At 41.7% G+C, this 25,699-nt stretch overlaps 1 protein-coding gene across 2 annotated transcripts in view; it reads right to left on the bottom strand.

Moving 5' to 3' along the window:
• Window positions 1-3,327: 3,327 nt before the first annotated feature.
• The window catches only part of LRRC1 (leucine rich repeat containing 1), a 134,224-nt gene continuing 111,852 nt past the window's right edge, over window positions 3,328-25,699 (bottom strand). For both annotated transcript variants that reach the window (XM_023254065.2, XM_045057656.1), the window contains exons 10-14: window positions 25,472-25,555; window positions 15,490-15,605; window positions 7,575-7,747; window positions 6,564-6,700; window positions 3,328-4,920 (exon numbers count right to left, since the gene is read on the bottom strand). In XM_023254065.2, coding sequence (XP_023109833.1) covers window positions 4,762-4,920; window positions 6,564-6,700; window positions 7,575-7,747; window positions 15,490-15,605; window positions 25,472-25,555 — 669 coding nt within the window. In that variant the 3' untranslated portion in view covers window positions 3,328-4,761. The remainder of the gene's footprint in view (window positions 4,921-6,563; window positions 6,701-7,574; window positions 7,748-15,489; window positions 15,606-25,471; window positions 25,556-25,699) is intronic.

Genomic DNA, 25,699 nt, shown 5'->3' with positions numbered 1-25,699 from the left:
AAGTGAAATAAAGTAGATGCAAGGCAGTCAATGAGCACAGTGGACCCAAACCTAGAAACCCAAGGATGTTGCATGGAAATCCAGAGAGACCCTTTTCTCAATTAGTTGTTTCACGCTTTCTTGGCGGAAACTGGCTTTAACTTGGGGATAGCAAGCTGGTAGTCCAGTTACGATGAGGGGGCTGCTGCCGCGAGACAATTGCTAACCTTACCTTTAAGTGAGCTGACATGACGGATTAAAATCCTTCCGCAATGGTGTAACTCAAGGGCCTCTATGTAACACCGCAAGTGAGAAAGTTTTCTCTGCCAGAGAACAAGCATGCGTCCTCATTTCTGAAGAACACTACTCTTGTGATCACATACTGCTGGCTCCGTGGTAGAGGCTGCAGAGCTGCTAAAAGCCCTCCTGTAACAGGGACACCTGTAATAACAGCAGTCACCCACTTTCTCAGAGCTGACGTTTTATGTATCCCATTTAATCCTACTCTAAGTCTGTGAGGGGTATTACTGCCCCGTTTTAGAGACGAAGGACCTAAGGCCTGGTGATGTCAAGTAGCTTACCCAAAATCACATGGCCAGGCTGGGATTCAAACCCATGTCTATATGATTCCAGTGCTGGGCCATGCTGACTCTCAAAACCTATAGCTCCAGGGCGCTATGTTCAAGGGCCTGTGTTCTGCTCTTCCTGAGTTTTTAAATTATTTCACTGTGCAGTCTTCTTCTTATGGATGTATTTTAAAACATAATTTGGTTCTTTTAGATTTTTTTTTAATGTTTACTTATTTTTGAGAGAGAGAGAGAGAGAGAGAGAGAGAGAGAGTGAGCAGGAGAGGGGCTAAGAGAGGGAGACAGAGGATCCGAAGTGGGCTCCATGCCGACAGCACAGAGCCTAATGCAGGGCTCAAATTCACAAACCATGAGATCATGACCTGAGTGGAAGGTGGACGCCTAACCGCACGAGCCACCCAGGTGCCCCTGATTTGGTTGCTTTAAAACAGCTTAGTATTGGTCTTGGGTTGATAGCTGTTTGAAGCTGAGTGAAGGTAGATGGGGGTTCACTATATGATTCTATTTTTGTATGTTTTTGACTATTTGTAGTAAGAAGTTTGGGTTTTGTTTTTTGGGTTTCTTTTTTTAGTTTTTAAATGGGCTTTTTGGAAATTTGGATGAGGTGACACTAATCGCTGAAGCGAGATTTCAACTCTCCATGGTGTCACGACGCTAGGATAACCCTGACTTGCCTTCTATGAACGAGCAGCTCCGGGGCTGTCCCCGTCAGTGTTTGTGCAGCCCTGTCACACAGCCGCCACCAGTGTCAGTCACTTTCACGAGGTCAGAGCTGGCTGCTGACAGCAACTTTCTGACAAGGGAAGAGTGTTTCCTGGCCTCTACCCCACCCAGTCAGCACGTCTTCTCAGGTGTGCTGGATTTCACAAGAGGTGGGAGGGCTGCTGCCCTGAGACGGCCCTGTCCTCCACCTGTGCTTCCTTACCTGCGGCAGCGAAGACGATTTTACATAGAAAGCCTGGGCTGGTCAGGACTACATCTCCAAGGTGTTTTCCAGAAAAAAACAACACAAAACAAAAAACACAACATCCAGGAGCGCCTGAGTGGCTCGGTCGGTTAAGTGTCTGACTTCGGCTCAGGTCATGATCTCATGATTTGTGGGTTCGAGCCCCGCGTCGGGCTCTGTGCTGACAGCTCGGGGCCTAGAGCCTGCTTTGGATTCTGTGTCTCCCTCTCTCTCTCTGTTCGTCCCCGCTCATGCTCTGTCTCTCTGCATCAAAAATAAGCATTAAAAAAGTTAAGACACACACACACATCGAGGCAAATAGTTCTAGTTTTTCTTACCCGTACCTTTTTTTCCAATCAACGACTTTTTTTTTTTTCTGTTTTATCCACTTAGGCACAATTTCCTTGCTAAAAACAGGAAAAACGGGGCTACAAAAAGAGCAGGTGAACAGGTCACAATAATCTTTCCTGCTTTTACCTGTCACTCCCACAAGACAAACAGGCAGGCTGTACAGTAAACGCCTCCCTTTCCTGAAGGAAGGAAGGGCCAGACTGCGGGGTGGGGATGGACAGTGTTCCTCTAGGAAGAGGTCAGGAAATTTGGGCACCAGCCTCAGAAGGGAAAGGTCTCCTACGGCATAATTACGTTTTCCTTCTAATGACAAGAAGGCCTCACTGGAAAAGGTGGGGATGTTCTTGAGTTGGGTCTCTTTGGTCGATGTTCCTATGGTGAGGTCTAAGTCTGGTTCCAGCACCCTGGCGTAAAGGAGCACAGCAGTGTCCCCCGGGCACAAACAAGTGAAATGAAAGTAACTTTTCCCTTCTCCAGGAAGGGGGAACAAAATGCCAAAAACTAAAAACAAAACAAGCAAGCAAGCAAACAAACAGGTGAAAATGTAGTAGAGAAGGTAGGCCAAAGGAAACATAATTACGTACATAAAATTTCCTAGAAAAATTTAAGCACACTGTCTATTGTGCCCACCACATTCCACCAAAGCTATGATAAACTGAGTAGCAAAGGGTAGGCTTAATGTGAAAACAAAAAACAACATCCAATTTTATTTGTTCTTTAGCATTGAGATAACTCTCCCTGAATGAAACCAATTTGCTTACCTATCAGCCCACGAGTTAGTGGCATCATTTTCACAGGCCTAAAACAGAGTATGCCAAAATCTTAAAATGGAGAACACAGAACGGTGTTCCAGAGATTGGGAAGCAAGGTAAAAAACTGAGTAGCCCAAAAACCACTTATGCACCATGGTACTTCCAACTCAAAAAGAAAAAAAATATATATATACACATATATATATACACACATATATTTTATATATATGTATATGTGTATATACATATATTTTATATATGTATATGTGTGTGTATGTACAAACAACTTAAAAAGCAAAATGAGGGGCACCTGGGTGGCTCAGTCTATTGAGTGTCTCACTCTGGATTTTGGCTCAAGTCATGATCTCATGGTTTGTGAGTTGGAGCCTGGCATCAGGCTCTGCACTGATACCGTGGATCTTGCTTGGGCTTCTCTGGCTCCCTTTCTCTCTGCTCTTCCCCCACTTAACATCCTCTCTCTCTCTCTCTCTCAAGAATAAATATTCAAAAAAAAAAAAAAAAAGGAGAGAAAAAGAAAATGAACCCAGTAAGTAAATGCACAGCAGTAATAGAAGATACTGAATTTGGTTGGTTGAAAGCAGATTGCTAACGAGTCCAATTGGCCAGCCATAACCCGATGTTATTTGCCAGAGTGAAGGGCACTTCTGGGGTCTGTCCTGTGTGGCAAAAGGGCAAGAAATTAAGTCAAAACTGACCAGTAGTTTGGATATTTAATGGATGGGAACACACTGTCAAGGAATGCAGCTACTTGCCATCATCTGAACATTACAAGGTGATAAGTTTAAAGAGTTGTATGGTTAATTCCAGGGTGATTTTATTTCATGGAGAGAAAACAAAAAACCCAACAATATCGTGATTTTCCTCATAGTAACTGGCATTTTCATTTCTCTTTTATCACATTATACAAAAAAAAAAAAAAATCAACAGAAATGCACCAAAACATACCCCCATACCTCTTAAATTAGCAGACTTAAAATTAAAACTTGAAGCAATATTTTGTTATATTTTGACTCAAACTCTATTTACAAATTAAATTGCACTTACAAAGATAGCAACATTTCTAATATGGTTGTAGGTTATTTCGCTTTATTGTGGTTTTATATCTCAATATAAAACTTTTAAAGCTTTCTTCAATAAAAATCATACTTTCTTTTGCAGTACATAATTCATTTACTCACTGGATTCCTGAACCAGTTTTCTCCTTTTGTGCTTTTCTGATTTTATTTTACAAATGGCATATACCTTCCAAGTAGGTACAATCAGACACTGTACTCATTCTAAGAGACTCATTCATAAAAAGTGTTAAGAAACGAAATATTAGCAGTCTAATCCTTTGGTTCATCTTTCTAAAAAAAAAAATTCAACTGATAAAATTTACAAATTGGTGGTAACTCTTCCTTTTGGCTAAAAACAAATCCACCAGGTAGATTACTGATTAAAATCCAACACTGCTTTAAAAGTACCACATTCTTAGTCTCATCTGACTGCTTGAGGACGTCGCTGTGTGCAACTCGTTTGACATGACACAGGATACAGTAAGGCACAAGTGGATGGTAAAAGAGAAAACACTTTAGGACTCTTGCGCTTTTCTTCCCGCACAAATACTAAAATATGTACCGTTTCCATGATAAAATAACGAAAAAGAAATACACATTTTTTTTTGTTATGAAATACCTATACAAAATTTTTTAAAATTTACACCATCTGAGCTGCCAAAAAAGGTTTTAAAAAAGTATCAATTATTCCCCGTACATAAAACTCTCTCTCATCAGTAGGTCCAAGAGAAAAATGTCCCGGGCGCTTTACAGGAGGGAGGAGGACAAAAACAATTCCCCTTCCTGTGCTCCCTGACCCCAACATAAGACAACACCAAAGGTCAGATGTTTACAGTAGTGTATTCTACTTATCATGACAAACGACTGGAAGCTGGAGGAAAGGAAGCGCGCCTGGACCGCAGTAAGGCACATCCGTGGACAGAGCAGCAACCCCGGCAGGCGGCCTGGGGGTGGCGCGTGCCTCCCCGCCTTCCAGGGAAGACAAAGGACTGCGTGAGGCTCCTCCGGAGGGCACGGGAACATCTCAACAGCAGGGGGAGACACGGGAGGTAAAACCTGCAGGTGAAGTTCTATACAGAAGTGGTCACTCGGTCAATGGTGTGATTGACCTCGTTCTTGTTTGAATCCAGTCCTTTAGCAGCATTCCGGTCGTTCCGTAAATTCTCCACTGTCTTTTTCATATTCTTTAGCTCCCCAGGGTGTGGAGTGGCTCGCCTCAGAAGTGTTCTCTGCAAACAAACAGGGGAGTGAATGCTTTGCTTTTATGCCTTTACTCTTTCCAGCAGGCGGCTGGGAGGCAGTGGCCTCCTTACCTCTGAGGAGCTATGAGTTAGAGTGGGCGGGAGCACCTCCTCCTGCCCCACGAGTGTTTATCGGCTGCTTACCAGTAAGCACTTAAGGGAACATGAACGTGGCACGGGACTGGTCTAGTCAAGACTGAAGGATTACTTTCACAATAAAAGGGTACTTTGTAAAATGTGAAATTAGTGTAATATGAAAATAAAGTTCAATGAACAAGAAAAAAAAGATTAAGATGTTAGTGTGGGGTGCGGAGAAAGAAGAAGATAAAGGGGTCAAAAACTTAAAATCCCTGAAATGTCCTATTACCCCAAGTGGTTCTGACTTCTTTCAACCCTGGAGGCATAGAAGTGGAAGGAAAAGGAAAGAGAGAGAGAGAGAGAGAGAGAGAGACAGAGACAGAGACAGAGACAGAGACAGACAGACAGACAGACAGAAGGGCTTCTTTTCTTATTCCGCTGCTGTGTGTGTTATTTACGTCACCTACTGGAGTTCACAGTCTTCTAATAAAGGCCACGGTGCTGGAAGTGAAGTGATATGGCAGGGGCAATCTTTAAAAAAATGTATTATTTGACATGTTACATGCCCTCTGGCTCATAAAACAGTATCTGTATCTTTTAAATGGACTGTCCAAGGAGTTTCAGGAGGAGCCTAAAGTACGTTAACACAAAACTGCCAGGGCACTGTTGTGGCCATGAAGGAGCGGGTGAAATCATCCCCCTCCAACAAGGCAGGAGGAATCAGCTATGAGGAGTCATTTCTGCTCAAGTTATTTTTTCATGACTAATTCCTACTTTGTAATCCACTACTGTAAATGGATGAAGTCCCATTCGGTGACAGCTGGAATAACAAAGACTACAGACAGTAATTTAAAAACCACACATTGCTTTGGGGGCTGCAGGTACTCCCTCTCAGCTCTGCTTATGAAAATCTCAATTAGTGCAAGGAGTTTAAGCCAAAGTCAACTTGTAGTAAGATTTCGAGAGTTGTCACTGACTCCTGGAGATGTCAGCTGCCTGAGAGACATTTTCAAGTGTGAATGGAGTAAGGCTAAGTAGTACTTTCAGATCTCTTCTTGATTTTTGGATGAAAACTAGTAAATTAACCCAACTAATATCACAAGCACTCTGCCTGAAGGTGAAGAGAAGAATGGTTACATGAAGAAGACACAGAAGAAGCATGGCTCCACAGAAGGCAAGCTAAGTCACACTGCGAGATGTGAAGGGAGTCAATGTGGTACACCTATAAACGGGCGTGGGGAGGAGACTTCCTTCACCGAGAACAACAGACACAGAAAAAATTCCCCATCAATTTACTGCAGGCAAGAAGGGAAGCTACCACAAATAAAGAAAAAGAGTATACACTATTCAAACAAACAAACAAACAAAAAACAGAGTTCCATTTGCTTTATATACATTTGGTGAATCGGTACCTAGAAGTATCTAGTTTTGCCTTCTAATTTTTTTTTTTTTTTTTTTTTTTTTACATGCTGAAGGCAAAGCAGAGAACAGTCAATTGGAAATGAAAAGACATCCTTATTTGCCAGGTAGGCCATCAATTTCCACCTCCATACCGTTTCATTGTCTTCTTCGTCTTTCTCGTCTTCCAAAAATCGGATTGCACTGACTCTGTTCACGGCACGCTCATTCCAGGCCTCATCGGAGACATCATTCACCAAGCTTTCCAGAGCCCCACAGCGAGGCAGGTTCTCTGTCACGAAAAGACGACATTAGTTGGGAAGTCGGTTCACGTGACTGTAACTACTATGCAGTATTTAAAAAAAATTTAAACGAAAAGAAAAAAGTCTGGGACAGGGTTGCCCTTTCTTTTCAATGATGCATGATTCAATCTGAGATCATATAAAAGATCTGTTAAATTAAGGCTTAATATTTCATTAGAGAATGTCATAATTTGTAGAATCCTTTCTCACAATTCTTTTCTATACAGTGACTTTGGGACACCAGTACTTCCCTCAGTAACACTTTCTGCCTTGTTTTTCCCCTGGGGTCTTAAAAGCTCTTCCAACAAGGCTGGGATTGGCAAGATGCTTTGGGGCCTTTCCACTTAGGGGACTCCTGTTCTCCCAGAGCACTCTAGGTGTCTTTTATAAAAACCAGCTCTCAGAAAAGGATTTTTATAGCAATTTGATGTTACTATGAATATTTTTTAAAACCACACGTAATTTACAAAACAAAGGAACAATGACTCAAAACAACAGAATGGCTGCAACGCTGTTCCACAGTGGTGTTCAGTACTAATCCTCTAAACCATCAGTTTGGATTTTAAGGGACTCTGTTAACTTTTTAAAAAGTATCTGTATTTTCAGCTTTAGCCACAGTTCAAACCCAAAAGGCTGTTTAAGGAATTTCGGATATGATAAGCAGGTGTGAGGGGTACGTTTTCTGCAAAGGTGCAGAGGAGCGTTCCCAGAGGAGACCCCCAGTGACCTCACCCAGGCTGGCCCGAGGAGTATATTACACAAGTTACAGATGCATGTGGGAGTAAGAGGTCGTATAGATAGATATTAGCTCCTGCTCCTGTTAGTAGGAGCATGTGGCCATGTGAGTATTGTCCTTAAATTCACCTTGGCAAGTAGGTTCAGAAGGCAGCTGAGGAAGCAAGACACAGGTCAAAATCTTCTCTCCTGTGGCATGATCTGTGTCCGTCTGGAACGTGAGCAGAGGCTGGGACTGGTTGTCTGACAACCACAGAGCCTTCAGCTTCAAGGCAGTCAGGGATAAAGGCAGATGTAATAGCCTAATTTAAAACAAAAGCAGACATCAGGGTCTCAGATTTTATAATGACATCAATTCCTGTCAATACAGACTGAATAAAAACATTACAAAGAACCTCCTGGGATCGGGTTCAACATGGAACAAGATGTTAATGTTTATAATAAGATTCTTGGGGCGCCTGGGTGGCGCAGTCGGTTAAGCATCCGACTTCAGCTCAGGTCACGATCTTGCGGTCCGTGAGTTCGAGCCCCGCGTCGGGCTCTGGGCTGATGGCTCGGAGCCTGGAGCCTGCTTCCGATTCTGTGTCTCCTTCTCTCTCTGCCCCTCCCCCCTTCATGCTCTGTCTCTCTCTGTCTCAAAAATAAATAAACGTTAAAAAAAAATTAAAAAAAAATTTATAATAAGATCCTTGACGTATTCTTTGTGAGCAGACTCCTCAGTTCAGTCACTGGGCTTCCCTCTTCTGCCGTCATCTCTCTTATTAGCACCTCTGGCCATGGGGCAAAACATGAGGAAATTACAGAACACATGAGTCAGGTCTTGCACTAGGAGGTTTCGATTTAAAGAGAAAAAAAGCCAGAGTAATTGTGGAAGAACCCAGAAGCAGCAGTTTTTACTGAGTCAATGGCAACAGCCTCACCGACGATTACCTGTTTCCAGTAGCACCTGGCAAATCAAGACGACAGGAAGCAGATGCCTGGGATGTTGAAGGGTTTAAGTGGCAATTCAAATAAAGATTAAAAAGTTTTTCGCTTGGATTGCATTCCTCTAGGGAGCTTATTTTTAGGTATCCATTTCAAACATATGTCTTCCAGTTTCTAGAAGCTCCCACTTCCCAGACTCCTATGTGATAATTAATGTCCACTTCACATTGTTTCAGTTTCAAATGAGATCGTATATATTAAAGCACTTTAAAAATTGTAATGTGACACCTGAAGATTAATTTTATATTTATGTTCACACAAATGTCTGACACAGTGTCTACACTCAATTAACTCTATTTAGCAAAGATCCGCACCAGGAATCATACGTACTTGGTACTTGCCAAAGATTACTTTAGTGCAGTGGTTCTTAACCAGGGGCGCTTCTGTCCCTAGGGATAGCTAGCAGTGTCTGCAGACATTTTTGGGAGGTGCTGCTGGCATCTAGAGGGTAGAGGCCGAGGATATTGCTATACATCTCATAATGCACAGGACAGCCCTGACAACAGAGAATTATCAGGCCTAAGACGCTAACAGTGTGAGGGGTGAAAAAGCTGCTTTAGTGAAAACCAATGCTTTACACACGCCTACTGGTGCATGATGAAAATAACCAAACCTCTGTTAGGTACCAGAAACTTCAGGTGCAAAGAAGCTAAGGTTGTATTTGATAAGGTATTTTTACTCTGAGGATGTCTCTATGTATTAAATCACAATCTTGGCAGGGTCTTCACAAGCTGGACAATAATGAGGTGACTGCATTCTGAGGACTCCAAGATGAGGAACATTTTCTTAAAAGAAATCCCTGGCTCAGTAATACCATCAGAAATTCTATGACAGCATATATTGCTGGGGTTCTTTCTTTTATGATATTGCACACCTATCTCCAGTTAACACATGTGGGGGATCTACCTACACATCTTGCCAACAGATTAATGCTGCATTTTCAGACATAGATGCCATTCTGAATTGACAGGCTTATGGAAAATTAATGTGAACTCTATGTAGAGATATGAAGACAAGTTGCACTCCAATATTATAAAACTATCTAAATAAAATGTAAGCACAGACTGGTTAAGTTATTTTAACAAATGAAGTGAAAATGATCAAAGAGTGCATCGAGAGTGTTACCAACGAATGTATTATTGACAAACTTTTCACAAGAAAAATGTATTTCACATGATATTTACAATATACTAGTCATGCAGGCAACAATATAGTTTCTTTTCCTAACAATTAGTCCAGCAAAGGCTGGTCCATCCCACACGTATGTACTGGGTGCAGTACTGAGTCAGTGGAATTGTACCTCAGCGTCAATGCATCCATGAGATCTGCTTACGTTAAAGTACCCATGAATGGGGCACCTGGGGGGCTCAGCTGGTTGAGTGTCCATCTTCGGCTCAGGTCATGGTCTCACAGCTTGTGGGTTTGAGCCCCGCACCAGGCTGTGCTCTGACAGCATGCAGCCTGCTTCAGATTCTCTGTCTCCCTCTCTCTCTGCCCCTCCCTTGCTCACTCGCTCTCTCCCCCTCTCAAAAACAGACATTAAAAAAAAGTCTCTATGTATTGTACACTACAAAATTTCACTAATAAGGGCCAAACTGACTGAGAAATACGTACTTTTAAATCCCAGAATCCACCAAGGGCAGCGATGGGCTTATACCATGAAGGACACCCAAGGGGATTCCAGGAAGCAGAGGCTTTACAGCTCTACTTACTGTCTTGAGGTGCTGGGTCTATGAAGGAGATAGAAAGTGAAATCTCTTCTGCTTATACAACAAATAATTCTTGCCTCTGCCCAAAGGCTGTCACACATACACTCAAATGCAAGGAAGTTAAAGACAGGAGACATGTATTTGCCTGGCCTGGTGACAGGGATTTTAAGACTACCCTAACATACTGTGAAAGCTTCAAGTACCTCAAAGTCTTTCATTTTACTACTAACAAAAGGATAATTCTTTTGAATGTCTGTTCCTACTTCTTTAGAAATGTTTCAAGTTTTAGAGTCTAGGCACGATATCTACAGTTGGTGCCTCTAAATTTCTTAATCATGAGGGCATAAAGGAAAAAAAAATTAAGATTTTAAAACTGGCACAAAACACAGATACTCAAACATGGTCATCATACCTTTTTATTAATGTTTGTTTTGTTTGTTTGTTTGTTTGTTTTGAGAAATAGAGTATAAGTGGGGGAGGGGCAGGGGGGGGGGGGACAGAGGATCTGAAGCAGGCTCTGTGCTGACAGCAGCGAGCCCAATGCAGGGCTTGAACTTACAAACTGTGAGATCATGACCTGAGCCGAAGCTGGATCCTGGAGCCCCTGGAGCCCCTGGTCATTGTACCTTCTTAGAAGAATAACTGGCTTTGCAGCTAAGTACTAAACCAAAGGTATAAATAAAAGGCTAAACAGAGCATCAATAATAAATAACAGCTTGTAAGGATGACAAATCATGGTAAAAGCTGAAATAAATGACTAGACTCTACAATAACAGATCTTATAATGACATTCAACCAAGCCATGTAAGATTAGTGACTTGTCTAGAACACCAGTTTCCCTGTGAAATATCAGAGTGCCAGCTTGAACATGGCTGTTGCCAGCCGAGCACACACCACACATGAGCTCGTTGGCAAGCATCCCAGGGAGGGTGTTTCAGAGTGTCAAAGACAAAAAAGGAAAAAAAGGGGGCACCTGGGTGGCTCAGTCCATTAAGCGGCAACTTCGGCTCAGGTCATAAGTTCACAGCTCATGAGTTCGAGCCCCATGTCAGGGTCTGTGCTGGCAGCTCAGAGCCTGGAGCCTGCTTTGGATTCTGTGTCTCCCTCTCTTTCTGCCCCTCCCCTGCTTGTGCTCTGTCTCTGTCTCTCAAAAATAAATAAACGTTAAAAAAAACTTTTTTAAAAAGAAAAAGAGAAAAGCTCTTTTTCAGAGATCCTCACACCCTGCCCCATCTGTGTGTGTGTGTGCGCGCGTGTGTGTGTGTGTGTATTCTTGCTTTCCAGAGGAGTTAATAATACATTTTTGGTTTATTCTGGTACCTTCTGTACTCTGCAGAATCAACACAAGAAACCACTGTCCTATTTGTCCACATCTCTGTGTTTTATTTAGGACCCCATCCCTCCAAAATAAAAAGCCTGTGGTTACTATTTACATCAATGGTACAAGGACTACAGCAAACGAATAACCACACCATGAGCCAAGCCTCTCATTTCCAGTTAAATCCATGACCAATCAACCTGAAGTGACCTTCCCTATCTCTGCACTACTGTAGCGACTGCACTGTCAAGTTTACTTGACAACTAAACATGGCTAGACTGGTTAATTTAATATTGACTTAACCTATCGTTGCATACGTCTTACAATGGAATGCTTCATCTTTTACCTCCTGCTGGAATTTTTAGTTTTAAGCAGAGTTTCCAAAAATGTTTAAAGATACATAGAACATGATTGGTAGGAAAATGTAACTGAAATATCTAAAGGGAAAGCCCCCTGTGACCTCAGGCCTCCACCCCTCCTCTAGGGGAACTGGTATTGATGTTTGGGTGTACTGCACAGATATGTTGTTTTAAAAACAAAAATGAGAGTACTACATATGCCCAACAGTTGCTCTTTTTACTCAGTACCATGGGCCTCCTGTGTCACGACACAGAGAGATCTCATCCTTTTAAGTGCTTAGTACTCCACGGTATAACCACACTGCCGTGTTGTGTTTTGTCTTTTAAGATTTCTTCCCAGCTTTACTGAGCTATAATTGCCATGAACACTGTGCAACTTTAAGGTGTACCTGGGATGATTTGATACACTCATATATTCCCCAGGGACTTACCACAGTAGGGTTAATTAACACCTCCATCCAGTCGCATAACTACCACCTTGTGTGCGTGTGCGTGTGTGTGTGCGTGTGGCGAGAACATTTAAGATCTGCTCTCTTAGCAACTTTCAAGGATATAATACAGTATTATTAAATGCAGTCCCGATGATAGACATCAGTTCCCCAGAAATTATTCATCTTATAACTGGGAATTTGTACCCACTTATCAACACCTCCCTTCCTCCCCTACCCCTAGCCTCTGGTGACCTCCATGCTACTCTCTATTTCTATGAGTTCAGCTGTTTTTAGATTTCACATGTGAGATCATATAGTATTTGTCTTTTTCTGTCTGACTTATTTCACTTAGCATAACGCCCTCAAGGTCCATCCATGTCATAAATAGCATGATTTCCTTCCTTCTCACTTCTTTATCCATTCATCTGCTGACATTGTTTAGGTTGGTTCCATATCTTGGCTACTGTGACTCATGCTGCAATGAACATGGGGGTGCAGATATGTCTTCGATATCCCGTTTTCATTTCCCTTGGACATACATCAGAATGGGATGGCCAGATCATAGGGTAGTTCCTCTATGTTTTGAGGAACCTCCACACCGCCTTCCCTAGTGGCTGCACCAATCTGCATTCCCATCAGTGGAGCAAGAGGGTTCCCCTGTCTCCAAGTCCTTACCAACACTTGTTACCTCTTGTCTTATTGATAACAGCCATTCTAACAACTGTGAGGTAATGTTTTAGGATTTTTGAATTTTTTAATGTTTATTTGAGAGAGAGAGACAGAACGTGAGCAGGGCAGGGGCAGAGAGAGAAAGAGATTGGGAGACAGAACCCAAAGCAGGTTCCAGGCTCTGAGCTGTCAGCACAGAGCCCGACATGGGGCTTGAATCCACAAACCGTGAGATTATGACTTGAGCCAAAGGTACCCCAGGTACCCGTTTTAGTATTTTTAAATTTAATTTTGTGGATTATAAAATTCAAAGGTACAAACTATTCCCCCATTGACCTCCACTGTTTCTAGTATTTTACTATTCTTCCTCAGAGATCCTCAAAATACCAGAGATACTGTGTAGTTGGTGGACAGTTCTGTGGGAAAGAGTAAGAATTAAGGAAATGTGTATTCTGTGTCCATGGGTAGCTGATGATAAAAGACATCTTCTCTGTTACTGTACAAGATTGGATACTTAGTTTCCCAGTGGCATTTCATAGTTATTCCATCAAACTTGTCAAAGAAAGTTTGTGGAAACTAACATGCAGTCTCTGTGCCATTTGCTTTTTTATGTGCTTGAGAGAAGAGGCAAAAACTTCTGTCCTATGTGGCAGGATTTCCCATGGTGTAACGTTTCTGCAAGCTAAAAAGCTGACATTGTAGCCTTTTTTTTTATTAGTTTCTATACTAATACTTAAAATAAGTAGTAATTAAATATTTTAATAGGTTTAAAATTTGGTTATGAATCCATATATACATGGGCTAAAAGACACACTTCACTGACTCAGCCGACAGCTATGTAAGTGTACTTTTTAATGAGGTTTTCTCCACCCCAGCCCAAACATAATAAAAATTTAACTTTCCCTCCTGAGAACTAGAGAATAGAGCCTTCACTCCTGTGAAGAGCAATTTTTAGACATCAGAGCCATCATTCTGCTCAAGAATTAGCGATGTAAATTCATGCTTGCCAGCGTGACAAGAATCCGGGAAGGTTTGGAGTCACCGAGTTCCTGCTGCTGGAGGTGGGGGAAGAACCACCCTTCCCAAGCTCTACACTGTGCGTGGGACTCAGTCCAGCAGAAAGTCAACATTCAACTCAAATTAATCCCGAGTCTCCAGTAACCGGTCAGCGTTCTTAAGAATCTATCAAGATGTCCTGAAAGCCTTAACTTGAAAACGGTGAGCATTCCCTGAGGCCTACTGTGTCCTGTAATTTATTAGCACCATTATCTACAATGGATTAGCCAGAATGAAAAATAGTGGCTTGTGCCTGACCTCAGTGACTAGCTAATCAGCACTTAGCACACCATCCTCCAAACACTCTTCAGACTGCTGCTATCTACCATTCAGAATCAGTGATCATTTTCCCCTGGCTGAGCACTTTTTCTCCCATCTAACTATGTAATACTCAAAAGCATTTTTTAAATTCCTTTGGTGATGAAGCCTGTTATACAAGGCGTTTTGCAGTGGCCTACTATTCACTCTACAAAACTAACATTTTTAACATTTTCATTTGGGCGACAAGAATTTACCAGGCTTTTATTGTAAGTACCAGGCACTGTGCAGGGATAAATGGCACAGTGACACAGGTGCCACATTTAACTTCAGGCACTGTTAGGTTTAGATGGTTACACACACATTTATCATACGGTGCTGAGTGCTATGTTAGGGAGAATTGAAAAAAAAAAAAAAAGCAGGCTCCAAGAGAAGAAGGCTCCCTGGTGAAAATGAAAGCCTGAGCGATGAGGGATACAAGTGGGAGCCAGAGAAGGGGGTCCCAGCTAGAAAGAGTAGCTGGTCTAGGCTCGGGGGAAAGAAAGCACATGTACCATCCGAGGTGATGAAACTGGTACAGAATGACTGAAACAAATCTGTATTTTACAAAGGTGAAGAGAAGGCATATTCCAGAAACCAGTGAGCAGTCCACCGTGACCTCTGACCCCAGAACTTGAGAAATGCACTGCTGTGACCTTGGGGACACTCGTCAGGTGGCTCTTCACTTTATCACAGACGATGGATCACTTGGTGATCCTGACATTAGCTGTGTTATCCTTTGGCTGGAAAAGCATCCCTGGATACAATTTTATTTACGATTTCAGGGGGTTCAGAATCACCAGCAGAGCACATCAAGATCCCTGGTTCAAATCTCGTTCAAACTCATTCAAGCTCATTCTTCAGATGAGGAAACTCAGAGGCTCACGATGATGTACAAAAGCTAGCTATAAAAGCTGAAGTAAAACCCAAGTATCCCAGGTCTCAGACAGTGCTGTTTCCCTTCCATCACCATACTGCTGTTCTGAGAAGCATTTCCACAAAAGTGTCCACTTCAACTTCAAAGTGCCCCACACTTAGGCTGTCCCTCATCTGTCCAATGATCCACTGTCCCTGCTCTCAGACTAACACCTTCCTGGGCCCGGGGTCATTCGACTCATCGGTACATATTCTAGAAGACGGTGCAAAGGCAAGAGGGCAAAGGTTGGGGTGCATGAACATTTGGTTCTTTTTCTCAAATAAAGCAAACCAGGACATGCTTACCTGTTCCCTGCCACATCTAGGACATGAAGCTCTGTTGCCTGGGACACCTCTGCAGGTATCCGAGTCAGTCTATTGTCACGCACACAGAACACAGTGAGGCTGCAGCACCCGCCAATCTACAATGAGAAAGAAAATACAGGCTTTTTTTCCAGGTTTTTTTGGAAGATGGTGGTGTGAGTGGAGTATCTTGTTTATCAAATGGCATGAGAAGGATGCATAAAATGACACTGATGACCAACTATGATTAATTTAAATCATACAAAGTACTAAGTAGTCCAATAAGGTCCTAAAAATCTCTGCAATACATGAAACTCAGAGAGTCTAAATTAAATCACGAAAAGAAACAGGACGGTTCAAAACTTACACTCTGAAATGCAAGTCATTTTCCACTGCTATCTAATGCAACCGCGTCTTTTAAATATGTTAACTAAGCCACACAGGTCCAGACAATTATTGTTCAGTAATATGGGAGACTGAAAATTCTAAGTTTCAAAAATAAGGCCAAGGATGATCCATATACACCCCTCTGAAGACCTGCCCATTATATTAAATTTAGTATTCCCAGTGTTCCAGTTCATTTAAGAAACAGAGAGAGAGAGAGAGAGAGAGAGAGCGAGCGAGAGAGAGAGAGAGAAAGAAAGAAAGAGAGGAAAGGAGGGAGGGAGGGAGGGGGAAAAAAAGACATCTGATAGATGACACAGTACACTAAGTTGCACCATACATCTTTTAATAGCTTTCGGTTAGTCACAACTTAATTTGGTAAATTCATTTTTCGTTTTCCTTTGACAACTGCAAAATTAACACTATTTTAGCAAAAATTGAATTTGGTAAATACATACATTAATCTGGTAAAACTAATGTGGGTAGAAGTGTATCACTATCTGTATCCACACCAAATTTGATTACCATTTATTTTTAAAGTAAGCGATTCAAAGGTAATTGAGCTTTGCTTGGATCTAGTCTTCAAAAAAAGAACAGAAGCACAAAAGAATTCAATCATCCTCTTGAACAAATTGGCTCTGGTTCCTATGGTCAGGAAAGCTGGACCAAGAGGGTGGAAACACAACTTGATCTCAGACACAACAACATTCAGGACTCCATACAGAACTACATTCTCCCTGTACTCGCTATCCTCACCCAGGGCGGCTGCAAGAAAAGGCTCATGAAGGAACCTATTGATGTCTCTCGAACACATGGAAAAATACTCCACAGCCTCCCACTTGAGGAGGGGCAAGAGACTTGCATCTTCAGTGATATCTGAACACATCTTATGCCCTTTCCTATGACACGTGTTGTGTGTATGTATGTACCTTAAAGACAAGAAGGCATATTTATGAAATTGCTACATAATTATCTTCATGAACAATCTTATCATGGCTTCCCTTAGGAGTTCATATAAAGATTTTGAGATAATACATTTAACCACAGTATTTAACCATGGTGGATGTAAAAGAAAAATAAACATAAGGAAACATGAAAATCCGTCTAAAATGGAAAACACCCAGATATATGGAAAGATTTTTAGTTTGTCCCCATTCTTTCTCAGTGTTCACATTTCCCATCCCAGCAAAACTGATGCTTTCACTGTCCTCTAAAATACATCATTTTAGGGGCACCTGGAGGGCTCAGTCAGTTAAGCGTCTGACTCTTGATTTTGGCTCAGGTCATAATCTCACGGTTCATGGGATTGAGCCCTGTGTAGGGCTCTGTGCTGACAAATGTGGATTCTGCTTGGAATTCTCTCTCTCCCTCACTCTCAGCCCCTCCCCTACTTGCTCTCTGTGTCCCTCTGTCCCTCCCCTGCTTGCACTCTCTCACACTTTCTCTCTCTCTCAAAATAAATAATTTTTAAAAATAACAAAATAAAAATAAAATCCATCATTTGGGTCCCACAGTTTCCTATAGAAATGTTCTTATTTTTTCTGTCCTTCTAAATCTAATCAATCATCCAATATTAGCTAAACATCCTCTACATCATCATGTCTTCCCAAAACCCACCGGTCCACACCAATACAGCACTCTCTGCATTTCTTTCGTAATTATGGTCTATACAGGCCCTCTGACAGATTGTTTCACCAAGCTGTTTAATTTGTGCATGTACATATAACCAGGGTGCTTGGCAAGTACCGTACCCATCCCATCTACCTACCAACGTTTCTCATTTCGACATGTTTATACAGTTAATGTTTATTTGTTTCCTAACTAGTGAAAGGCTGCTGCTTAAAGTTAGTGCCTGCTTCTATGTGTAGCAATGAAAGCCAAACAACTCTTGTTTTCTCTAGAAAACACCAGAGTGTCCTCTCTTAGCTTCTATAAATATAGGGCCCCCATATCATGTCCTAAAAGACGGGTGCAACAGGATCTTTGAGGGGCTTGGCATTCTTCCCTCCCTTGAGGAAGGGAATCAATCATCAGTTTTACTCAGATGCCCAGGAATACCATGCAAGGATTCAAAACTGTGAATCTTCTGAGGATTGACATGATTAGATTCTCTCTGATAAACTGAGATGAGCCCAAAAGAGATCTACTCATGGGCAGGAATACCCAAGCCCCTCATGGAAGGGAATCCCCCGTGGCCCTGCTCCACGTGGAGGGGTATCTGCACTGGGGTCAGCGGTGGGCCTGTATGCCATGTGGAAGGTCTTCCAGATCAGCCGGAGGCTGAGGCTGGACACCCCTCAACCTCACGATCCTGGCCTGGCTTTGAAGACATAAGATTTGTCCGTACTGCAGGGAGCCAAAGCAGATGATATCAGTTATTCACATACACAACCCTCACAGTGGCAAAATAAAACTCCTGGAGCAGTGTACAGAGCTGAAACTGCATCATAATTTGGGACGCTTTGTCATGAAGCTGTCCACTGCTCCAGCCACCTGTAGGATATCTGTTTGGGGGCCCTAATACTACACCATGTGAACGTTTTCAATCTGTACCCTGTACATATATTGTCTGTTACAAAAATTAATTAATTGCAATGGGTCAGAGAGGGCTCTAATCGTTGTTAGAGCAATAAAAGTTTTGGACAAGTAAACACTCAAGTATTTGGGGGGAAATAGTGTCAACTTCCACTGGAGTGTGGGAGCTGTCTCCTGTGCTTATAGTCTCATTTATTTATTTTTCTCTTTTTCCGGTCCCATTCTAATCTTATACCCATTTGAGACCTCAAGGGGTGGAAAGCAATTGTATTCAAGAGCCTTCTAGGCACTCTGGGTTGTCACGGCGGGCAGAGTGACCTCCTGATCTCTATTGTCTAAGGTTTTCAGAAAACAATGCCAACAAAGAACAAGTGTTATTGCAGAGCGTGCTGGGGATGCCTTCATCACCCTCAGAGGCACATGCTGTCCCAGGCAAACAGTCACACAGAGACCTCTTTCCAAATCAGCCAGGAAGGCATGCCACGAACCTTTGGCTTTTAGAAAAAATTGTTAAGCAGTAAAAACCATAACTCAAAAGGCACAGTTCTTTATAGACCTTAGGGAGGGAAGTGGTGCCATGGAGTGGATGCTTTGAGATCACACAGACCTGGGCTGGAATCTAGCTTCAGTCATGTATTCTGTGGTCTTTAACCAAAAGTAACAATCAGGGCTAAACTGAATGAAACCACAAATAAAATTTAGCACCTATCATAGAACCTGGACTAGTAAATGTGGCTGGCAAATAAACATGAGCGTTACGGTCTTTTCAAGAAGCGAAAGCCCCAGATCCAAATAGCGAGTGCAGACAACACCGACGTACTAAGTTGCTGGAAGTGTACCGATGCTGGTGAGCTCTCCCCAGAACACACTTGAGCTTCAAACTCTTTCCCCCAACCACGCACCACAGCGACAAAATGTCACCGTGATAAATACACCATGACTGCAATGCCAGTGAAGCACTAACATGAGCTCAGTACTGCGTTATACATATTGTTCATATGTATTTCTGCTTTCTCTCTTGGGCTCAGGAGGCAGAGTTTACAGGGTCCTTAGTGGTCACTGGGATGAAATGCCTGTGTCACTGAGGAATTCTGGGAAGCAGGGTCACTGTTTAAATAACTTATTACCAGTTACGTAGGAAGCTGGTATTTTTAAACTTCCTCAAACCACATAATAGTACCTTCCCAGAATACAAGGGGTTGGACTTGGAGAACTACAGAATGTAGCTGAGAACCTCGGTTTCGCTGTTTCGTGTCCCTTAACTGCAGATATTTTCCTTCCCTGTTTGGATCCGATATAATCCATCTGAAGGAGATGGGACCTGCACTTCACCAAGCAAACCTTTAGCCAGGTCAGCCTTCACTACGTATTAACTACTACCTACAGGTGACATTACTCTAGAGGAGATAATCACATTCAGAGATTCAAAGTGAAAGCCTCTATTAGTCACCCTTGGTCTACCTATATTCCACTTTCTGAATGCCTGCCCTAAGTGTGAAGAAACTTTCATTTTCCTTCAGTATCTGCCTGTTAACATTCTATGTAACAGAATGGAACCCACATTTCACTGGCAAAAAGGAAAATGTACAATAAGCAAAATCTGGTCAAAATATAATTTGAGCTGTAATAATATGCGTAATTTAGAAACCAAAGACTGTTTTTATCTTTCCCATCATCATCTGTGGCATATTATTTGAATGTTCCTATTTCATAAATATTTTGGAAATCATGTGGCTTTGGGACTTCCTGAATTATTGGGCCACTGACATCAAAATATCCACTAATAGCTATGGCATTCTTCTTTTCTAATTATAAAACAGTAAGTTACGTTGACTGGAAAATAAAAACCATACACACACACACACACACACACACACACACACACACACACACAAAAGCACAATGAAAAAAAATAACTCAGATCAAATTCTATCACAAAGGGACAATCAGTATGAACATTTTGAAGTACAATCTTTTAGTAGTATTGCCATATACTTATGTATATACACTTCAACAAAATTAGGACCAACGCTCGATCTCCAGCACCTCAGTTTACATATGACACCAAGAACGTCTTCCCATGTCATTATGCTTCTAAAAGGATTTTTACTGATTACGTAAGTATTTCATTCTCCAGCAGTCTCACAGATCACTGCGCAAAGCTCCCACATTAGACATGGCTAGTTGGTTCTGCCATTTCTTCCCCGTGTAACCTTGGGTGAGTTCCTTACACTGAGTCTCACTTTCACAGTCTCTTGGATGTGGATCACGATTCACCCACACTTCATAGAACTGCTGTGAAAATCAGACAAAAATATGCAGGAAATCCCTCAACACAGCGCCTGGCACAGGTTAGCTGCCCCTGTACATGCTTGACGTGGCACATGTCACCTGTGAGCCTCTATGTATGTGAGAAATCTTCTTGGGCATGATTTTAATGTGTGTCCATAATTGTTTTCTTAGGGCAAAGCCCTAGAAGTAGCATTCCAGAATCAATGGGTATGAATACTCTTAAAGGTTTCCTATTACTTTACTCCCTTCCAGAGAACCTGTAATAAGTTATTCTTCTAGGACAATATACATTTTCCCATGCCCTCACCAACATTTAGTATCCTTATTATTTTTTTTTAATCTATCTTGAAATAAGATAGGTCAAAAAGCTTCCACTAACATTTCTGTGAATACTGATGAGGCTAAAAATTTTTTCACGTGCATAGCCATTTCTATTTTTAATTCTCTGAATCACTTATTGTTTCTTATGATGGGTTCTTTGCTTTTATTTTTGTCTGCTTTTTTCCTAGCGGGACTATCTTTTTTCTCAATGATCTGGAAGGATTTCAAGCAAAGTAAGGAGAGACCTTCCTCGGTTGTGATGTTATAAATGTCCCCTTGCCCCCAGGCTGACTTTACCTTCTTGACCATCAGAAATCTAATTTTCACATAGACACATCAATCAGTTGTCTCTTTTACAACCTACTTCCTCTTTCAAGTTTAGGAATGCCTTCTCCATTTTGATATCCAATAGCCAACTATACTTTATTCTAGTATTTTTAGGTTTTATCTCATCTCTTTTATTTATGAATAATCAATTTCAGAATATGATGGAAGCTTACATTAAATGGTAGTAAGAAGACAGAAAACTATCCACAAAAATGAACTGTCAGCACAGATACTTATGAAAATCACAACAATATGTATGGGTAATTAATGTTGAGAGATTGCCTCATTTAAAAAAAGCGGGAAAAAAAGCTCTGATGAATGATCTGCCAATCCTATCTTGTCTCATGTGACTGTAGACATATGATGGAGTCAAGATCACTTTCATTTTTTCCTGATGGAGACCAAAGACTGGATTCTAAGCTTGGACACATGTTCAATTTCTTCTGGCCAGGATCTCTTTAGCTGGGGCAGGTTGTTTAAAGGTATAATTTGGCTGGGGAATGTTATAAAGTTGCTGGCTCTCTTTCATCATACCCACGATCGCACATAAACCAACTCCCTGTCTGCCCATGATCATGTAACACAGTCTCTTCTTCAAAAACATGAGCTTTTTAGGGAGACTTCTTTTCCCAGAAGCGTTCATACTTCTACAACAGGATGAGAAATGAAAGACACAAATAAGTTGCTGAAAAAATCGGAAGCATGCTACATGTAGCAAATAAAGCACATCTAGCCTTTCCACTAGAGAGAGAATTGTGGCAACAAACCGGAATTTAGTGAAGACACATGAGCTGCCACGTTACGTCTTTCAGAATTTCTCAATAACTTAAAATGTAACTCACAGATAAGCATTCTTTTGAGAGAGAATAGTTTGAACAAATCTGACAAACACATAACAAAATAAAGTTCCAGGCCATGCAGTCATTTTGAAAAAAAAACAACCTGAGTTTAGAGGAAAATGTACAATATTTTACAATGAGGAACACACAAAGCAGTCAGTCGATTTGAATCTTCATGCATTTAAAAAGCAAAATGGAAGTTAGAGATGCAACTGTGGTCTGAACAATACTTACAAGATAACAAGTTTACCCGACTTTTCTAAATTTCCAAGCAGCTAACAATTAAGAAAATAAGAGACATTCATTGATTTGCAAATGTTTACTACAAATAACACCACAAAACACAAACAGAATCTATTATTGTGACCCACAGTACAAACATTTTCCCCTCATTTGGGAAAAAAACAAAATACAAATAAATGCTGCAAAAGACTAAGGAGCTGTGCTATACAAAACTGACGATATACAATAATATCAAATTAAAGAAAGGCAAAAAATAGGAAGAACCACACGGCACACCAGACCAATAGCAATTAAAACAATTATGGATTTTTGGCATATACATTGAATCGGTCAGCATTGTAGTTTAGATAGGTCATGCATGCAACTTCATTGTTCAAGAGAAAGCAGTCAAGTTTTGAAAGGGAAGACTCCAATCAGGAAAGTATAGGATATGATCAAATGGTATCAAGCTTGGAGGCAGAGCAAGTGCACAAGGCCCATCCCCTCTGTCACCCACCCGGTCACACACACACACACACACACACACACACACGGTCACAGGGCCTACCACACTCACTGCACAGAGACTCATGGTGCAGTGGTGCTGCCCAGACCGACGTGACATGTTTCGATGTAAGGAGGACTTGAGTGGTCTGGCTGCTCAGCCTCAATGGTCAACAACAAGCACTCAGCCATTTCTCCTGGGTCACCAAACTTTAACCCGTAGCAGAATTAGGCACATGGGCTCAGGGCATTTTCCTACTCTGGGAGGTGAGTTTGCATGAGTAGTCACTAGTGAAGGTGTGCCAGAAAAGAGCTGATTCTGCTTTAAACATTCTCTGCTTTACCTCGAACCTGAAGGAAGGGGCACAGACTTTGCTCCTTTATAAAGCCTACATGCCAGAAAACCAACCACAATTTCATAGAGAACAGATACCACGTGACAGCTAACTAAAATGCTTTGAAGCCAGGACTATTTTCACACCATGTTCACTTTCCACGTTGTGAAAAGCTGTTCTAAGAGACTTACACAGACACACGACACGGCATGTGGTAGGCATAATCTCTGAACCCTGAGTGCAAGTTTCATTCTCAGAATGTAAAGAGGACGGATGCCGAGATGATAGCAATAATTTTACAAACAAAATGTTAAAGTTTTGTAAAGAATGGTCCTTCAAAAGAGAACCAGAAGAGAGGCACAGGGAAGACAGGCTGGGTGGGGAAGCTTACTGGCGATGGCCATTCAACTTCCAACCGCTCCCTTTGGCACTGACTTTGAACGTGTTCCTAAAATGTATTAATTTTCTAACATGTCCACACTACAGATAGTTTCACCTTTCTTTACCAACTCAAGGGCACACCAATGAACAGGCTAGACCAAATCTGTATCACCTGAGTGGTCATGCTTTCTTGGCCTGTGCAAAAGCAGTGGGCTCACTGTCAGGACACATCTCTAGTGTCCATTCTACCAACTCCTAGCTATGTGAGGCTTGCTAAGGAAAACTTTTCACTGGCCTCAGTTTCTTTATCTCTAAAATGAGAAAATTTCCCTCATGATCCCACCTGTTATGAAGATTCAGTGAGTTAACAAACATGAGAACTCTGGCTACAGTATGTGGCATTGAGAAAGCAAGAATTAAATCTTTCCTACTTCTCTGGCCACGTGACTACGGGTCTGGTCTATTACCCATTCAACAAGAGTAAAATCAACATTCAGAATATCAGCTCTGTGTTGTGGTTTATCACTGTGAGGTGGAAACCAAAATGTCTGATGAGCAAAATCTCTTATTTGTGGTCCAGCTTAGCAGAGATGTACTTAAATCTTTCTGCGGGGAACAGTTTCATTCAAGTGCTGGTGCTCACAGTAAGGGTGGGTCAGAATATGGTCGCATTTATAACAAATACTTGCCATGCTTCCCCTCAGGAATGTTGGCCGTCTTGCCCAGACAGATGACTGGGACAGTGAGGATACAGTGTGAAGATGAGGAAAGAGAAACCAGACCAAGTTCAGAAGGGCCCTAGGGAAATAAGAACCCCACAGGTTCTGGCTGGTGGGATGGCAGGTTTAAAATCATCCCAAGGGAGATGTAGGAAAGGGTCAAGACAGGAATAGGAAGGACACTCTGCCTGGGCAGGGATCATATCACACGATACCACACTTATTCATGTGAGGCCTAGCAAAAGGGGGGGGGGGCCCACCAACATTTGACAGAGGACAGAAGGGTGGCTGAAACGGGGTTTCAGGCTAACGGCTAACAAAAAAATCAACCTCGGTACTCCTCATCTCCAAATTCTCCTAGTTCCAAATAGAAGGTAAGCCTTCTTGTTAAACATCACACTAAATACTTCTCTGTTGCATCTGCTCTGAATTTCCTTCTCATTCTCAGCATTTCCACCTCCCTTTCCAGAATTTACATGCCTCTAAGTCTGCACAACTACTCCCCACAGTGAATGGTGATGGTCTCTTCTCCTGGTTGGACCATTGGCAAAAACAAAAACAAACAAACAAACAAACAAAAACACCTAAGAGTCTGGCTATAGCTTCACATTCACATTCCTCTATGTGAATGCCTTTGTGAAGAGTTCATTCACTCTCACCTGGACATGAACACTGCCCAGTATCAGTCTCTGCCCAGTAAAAAGGTTGCATCAAGGTCCACCTTTATAATTCCAATGTCTTAGGAAGTGGTTTAATTTCACTTTAAACTCAGACCCAACGTCATCTACTTCCTCCTCTGCTAAACTCCCAAATGGTGTCACCATTCTCTATATGTCGAGTCAGAAACGTCAAATCTCCCTTTCTGGCAAATCTCCCTTTCTGGCACTTAAAATCCTATCAATTCACCTTTCTCAACAATGCTCAGAGTCATCTGGACCCACCTACTCTCTTTAATGTTACTGATGATTGTTCTTTGATACAACTCCTCCGACCACCTCTGTGCCCACAAATGAGAGTACGTAACATTTAAAAAGCACCACATTAAGTCTTTTAAAACATCTGATATTTCTGATCCATATATGCTGTTATTTCTTTGTAATTATTATTGTTTTTTTAAAGCACATACCTCTTTTGGTAAAGACACTAATTTATTTCTGTCTGCATTCAAGTTGCTCAACTTCTTAAGTTTTCCAATGCTCTTAGGTAAGGTCTGTTAAAATAACATTTTAATTATTAATTTATTTTCAGAGACGTGACTCACAGTAAAACAGATCTTCTCAAGGACTTAAAGAATATAATTTCATTCAGCAAGAGACATAGCAGTTCTTCCTGAATATCAGACACACTAAAGCTC

Source organism: Felis catus, chromosome B2, assembly GCF_018350175.1.
Source record: "Felis catus isolate Fca126 chromosome B2, F.catus_Fca126_mat1.0, whole genome shotgun sequence".
Taxonomy (NCBI): Eukaryota; Metazoa; Chordata; class Mammalia; order Carnivora; family Felidae; genus Felis; species Felis catus.
This window is presented reverse-complemented; position numbering and strand designations above follow the sequence as displayed.